The sequence below is a fragment of the Charadrius vociferus genome, unplaced genomic scaffold, assembly GCF_000708025.1.
Source record: "Charadrius vociferus isolate BGI_N301 unplaced genomic scaffold, ASM70802v2 scaffold218, whole genome shotgun sequence".
NCBI classification, from domain to species: domain Eukaryota; kingdom Metazoa; phylum Chordata; class Aves; order Charadriiformes; family Charadriidae; genus Charadrius; species Charadrius vociferus.
In genome coordinates this window covers 290,298-295,517 of record NW_009650084.1, presented here as the reverse complement: position 1 = coordinate 295,517, position 5,220 = coordinate 290,298, and the positions used below count along the sequence as shown (strand labels likewise).

The window sequence follows — 5,220 nt, the reverse complement described above, 5'->3', positions numbered from 1 at the left end:
CAATTTCTGACTTCACCAAGGACAAGAGTTCAACAAGCCTGAATCCCAAACCAGACTCTGAATATGAATGAACTTCTGAGTGATGTAAGCTATTTCATAAATATTCCTAGTGGATTTGTGTTTTATTAGGCCAGCTGTGTATTAATATGCTATGTATGAAGTCATAAGGGTTTATATTCATATGCATTCCACATGCACTTGTTTTCTAGGGGATTTTTAGTTGCTTGACTGAAGCCTAAAATGAATATAAATAAATTCAAGGGTGGCATGAAGAGTAAAAGAACATCGCAGCAAAATAGTAAGAACATATATAAGCCCACAGTGTTATGCCCTACAAAATTGCACCAGGGATGACATAAACATCAAGTTGGCAAGCGGACTTGCAGAGAGATTACGTGTGAGCCATCTCTCGGAGGCAGGAGGGAGTGTAGTGATCATCATTGCTGCCTTTGAAACAGGCTTATTATCAGAAGAGCATGATGTATTCCTTATTGTGCTCATTAACTCAAAGCAATAGACACGTAAGTTAAAATTTGCTTGTATATAGAAAAAAGTTGGCTTATTGGAGGTCAGTGGCTAAACTCCCAGCTATATGATGCAATACAATGGGGTGATGAGAAACGAAGCCAAAGTTTCCACAAGATGTAGCTCATGCAAATGCTCTGAGCTCCTAGAGGGAACCCCACACTGAAGCAGCCTTCACAGATCAATCTGGGTTTGGAAGAAAGGCGAAGAGCCATCACTGCAGAGCAGCTCCTACGCTCTGGTCCCTGGGGCAGCTGCTGGTGGCTGGAGAGAGGAGTTGCCTGGTAACAAGGAGCTGCCGCCTTCTCATTTCCAGCTGTTAAATTGCATTGAAAGTAGCTGTATAATACCAGAATAGAAACCTAGCTTATCATTTAATATAACAAAATAGGAGCCATTTAACGACATCTCTAAATTGCTTACCAGGATAACATAGCTCCTCACGGGCAAAGTAGGCAAAACCATTTCAGCCTTTTGCCACAAGGACCATTTCTCCTGTGGATGTGTTTTATTTTAAGCAGGTGAAAAAGCTGGTAAGTCACCCGTGAGCGCTTGTGCTGATCAGCGCGGCAATGCTTTGGTTTTGTCACTCACCTTTTTCCTATTAGCAGCAGGAAACACTGACCTCCTTGCCGGAACCAAGTGTATCCATTCTTTTTTTTGTCCCTAATTAAAAGGCAAACAAAAGGGATGACATAAATCACATTCCACAAATGTGAAGAGCCTTAAACAGAACTCAGTCACTATTTCCATATTATGTGCACCCACACTCCCGCCTTCTTGTTTGTGTGTATATATAGACGTATACATTCAGTGGCCAAAAATATATTTACTAAATATGATGAAGACAACATTTTGCCCTCTGGACTACATCTTTATTACTTTGTATACAAAGGAGACGAGTCTTTGCAGCAGAGTTCTAGCAGGTCCATGGCACAAAATGAAAACAGGGCTTTCTGTAATCTTTTATTGATTAGCTCCTTGTTCCAGCAAGGTTTGTTAGTGGGATGCTGTAACCTCTGGCATGTGTGAAGGATGGGGAAAAGGTAATAGCAGAGGGGATTGTACCAGAGCAGGACAAGAAACAGACATAACCAAGAAATGAAGAGTAATTTTTGGAAACTGCATGCAATGATACGTATTAAAATATAAAAATTTAGATTTAATTTTTTGAATAGAAAATAGAATATCTGATATGCTGGTTTCTCCATCCAAATGGCGATGCAGATATTTTAATAATAATAATAACAATAATAATAACAATAGTAATAATAATAATAGTAGTAATAGTAATCATAATAATTATGCGTTTAATTCTAAACCAGAAGGTGTTCTGTTTTGGCTTTTTTTTTGTTTTCTGGAAGGGAAATTCTAGATGTTCGGTTTGGGAGGGAATGAGAAGTGAACGAGGCCTGTTAACATGTCTGTGGGAAACAAAAAAAAAATGGAAGGGGTGGTCAGGCCAGAGCAGATGGTTGTCCGCTGTAAGCCTGCCATCATCGAGGGAAGGAGTTTCCAGATGTTGTTGAGCAGCCTGTGATTGACTGCCATGAAATTTCCACCTCCCAACGCTGAAGGGAAGGAGAATGCCCACAAAACCCCAAAGCAGCAAACCAAAAGGAGGTGTGAAGTACAGAGGACGGCTCCCAAGTCCTGGGAACAAAAGATGGCATTGATGTGGGCTTGGGTGTAGGAGGCAGCCCAACAAAGAGCTGCTTCAGGAGCCTCCATCCCCTCTTTTGGAGGGAAATGGAAACAGAAAGAAAAGAAGATCTGTTCTGGTTTAAATTCAAACAATCATAGTTCAGCAACATGTTATTTTAAAATTAGGGAGGGAGAGCGATATCTAGGCAAAGTATCACTTCCCTTTTCAATTACAGATTGCTCTGAAAGATATGGTAATGTGAAAATGCATTGCTAGTGAGAGCTGGTTTTGAGCCTGTGTTGTGCTACTTTTATCTAACATTGGTACTTAAAATGGGCAGGAAGTATATTTCAAGAAAACACACCTCATTCATGTGCAAGCTGGTCATCAGGTAAACATCTTGATGCTCTCTTATCTGTAAGAAAGGTTTGCATTTTAGGAAAACAGTGCTACTGTGAAGAGAAAAGAAACAGGAGGCATATAAAAAAAATAAAACCAGTCTGTATCTCCATCCGTAGATGCATACAAATATGCACATATAGGTATCTCCATATCCACATACATATTGCCATGTCCCAGCATCCTACAAACACAAATCAGTTAAGCTTCTTACAATACTTCTCTGGGACAGGAAGGCATCATTCCTGTTTACAGCCTAGAAAGCTGATGCCTCAAGGTGAGGAAGTTCAAACGTAAGACCCAGGAAGAGCTGGAATTGTCTTTATTTTTTTTAAGTCCAAGGTTGGGGTTTTTTTTATGTCCAGGGTTTACAATACCATCTTTTCTTACCAGTGTTTGACATGCTTGCAAAATTTCTGTGGCAAAGAGAGAAAAATCATGGGATAGAATAGAGCTCAAATAAAAGGAGGTAATTATTGTTTCCTTTAAAGTTGGGGGAGAGAAATTGTTTTGCCCATCTTAGCTTGTATCAGAACAGTAACTTAAAATTGAAGGTCTGATTCTTCAAAAAGCAATGTATTTTTGCTATCATTGATGCCAGCTGGGTCTGCAAGCTCTACCACAGGAAGAGGTGAGTAACTGGTTGAGAAAACCTCTAAATGAATTACACTCAGACCACGATCATTAAAGCCCTTCTTGGATTTTAAGGACTGGAACCAGAAAAACAGTGACCCAAAAGACCCAGTTCGGGACCATCGCGTTTTGGCATGGGCGGACAAGTGCGTCGTACAAAACACAGCAGCAGCACTCCTTTCAAAGGAATAAACAGGGCAAAGGCGGTCTGGAGGGGCAGCAACCCTTTTTACAAACTGGTGCAAGGGGCAGACTAATCCATCCGCACTGCAGGACACGGGCTGGGGCTTTGGTGCTGACCCCTTGTCCCCGAGGAGCGCACCCTCACTTCCTATAAGCAACACTGTGAAGCAGTGGAGGTGATGGAGAAGAGACCTGTGATACTGTGGTGTATGGAGAAGACACTCAGCAGGGAATAGGGTGTCTCCTATGTTATCCTCTTTCAGTATTTTATCCAGTGACTGTATATTGTATACAGGACCCAGCCTAACACTGGGTACTGGGCTCTGCTGCAGATTCTTCGCTGCGTTTACTCATAAATGACTTGTATTGACTCTCTCCAAAGGAAACATGGTCACCCAGTGGTTGCTCTTTGTCTATAATCACTTGCTTTCATCTATGGGTTGGCAACAGCTGCGCCAGGAAAAGGCACATAATTATAGTGTGCTTCTAAGTTATTTAACCAGAAATTCAAATTTTAAGTCCCAGAAATTGCACATTGGTTTTAACTAAGAAAAAAAATCAAGTATCCCTTTAAGGAACCAGTGTTAAGCATAATACTCCTGAGCAAGTCAAACATGGCAAGAAAAACACCTTAATATCTGAAAAAAAAAACCCCTTCAGTCGTTATCTTCCTAGAAAATTAAGTTTAGCTGCTTTCTTACTAAAGTTTTCCAGTTCTTATTCTTATTATGTGTGCATTGTTTATACATTGTGCTCTAGAAATATTTTATTACATAAATGTTTGTATTGAGGGAGGGAGGAAAGGGTGGGAAAAAAAAAACCCAGCAAATAAATCCGGCCTATTTAAGGCCTTCAGTCTGTACATAGTGCTGTGAGGAAGATCCTCACAGCGTGGCTCACTATATGCCACGTGCATTTGCTGCCTGGGAACATAGCTCAGCTTTCCATACCACTGGCAACTCTGTTAAAACTAGGAATCTTCACTCTGTCCATCGCTTGCGCAGACACCAGCTCTTAGGGCAGGTGCAGTAAATGCACAGCCAATGCAGGTTTTGGGGCTGAAGCCCACTAAATCCCACATGCATTATCCTGAACGCGGGGGACTCGCTGCCTGTGGGCTGTGGGAGCTACACACCGTCAGCAGAGGAGCTGCCCTCGCCGTGCGGTGTGGCGGGGTTGTAGCAAGGCCAGCCAGAGCTTTTTGAGGTGTTTGATGGGAGATGAAGGGTAAAGATGCTGTACCCGCTGCACTGCTGCGCCATGCCCCTACGGGCGGTGCCCTGCTCTGGCCTTTAGCTGGAAAAGGGCTCATGAGGTCAAAGCTTTGTGTCAGGTGCAAAATGCGAAAGTTAAGAGGCTGTGGCACTGTCACTGATGGGACTCCTGCACGCAGGTTAACCCATAACACATGGTCATGTGTGGTCCCATGTGCACAGCTATATATGTTCATCGCATGTAGTGAAGATAGCTGCCCTCTGCGGAGCTTCAGGTTTCTCGACCCAAGGTGCTCAGCTGTGGCCACATCCGAAGCACCGTGCAGGGAGTGATAAAACCTGAACCACCCCAAGCACCAGCTCACACTTACGTGGGGGGGCAGAGGCATCCAGCCTCCAGCAGCCCTCTCCTTCCCTCTCTCCCTGTGTGCGGAGGTATCTCCTGAGTGACCCCCACAGCCTGATACCCACTGATGGGAACCACAGAGAAGCTGCAGCGCAGGCTGTTCCCATGTGATGATCCCTGCGCCCCGGTCCTGTCTCCCCATCACTCACTGCACTAGGGGAGAGCTACCCCCAACCCACTCCCTGGGGGGGAGGATGGGGGGCTCCTCTGATGCC

At 43.6% G+C, this 5,220-nt stretch overlaps 1 protein-coding gene across 1 annotated transcript in view; it reads right to left on the bottom strand.

Moving 5' to 3' along the window:
* GAS6 (growth arrest-specific 6) overlaps window positions 1–4,647 on the bottom strand; it is a 54,798-nt gene extending 50,151 nt beyond the window's left edge. The window contains exon 1 of the mRNA XM_009892147.1: window positions 4,628–4,647. Within this exon, the coding sequence (XP_009890449.1) occupies window positions 4,628–4,647 (20 nt within the window). The remainder of the gene's footprint in view (window positions 1–4,627) is intronic.
* Window positions 4,648–5,220: the final 573 nt, after the last annotated feature.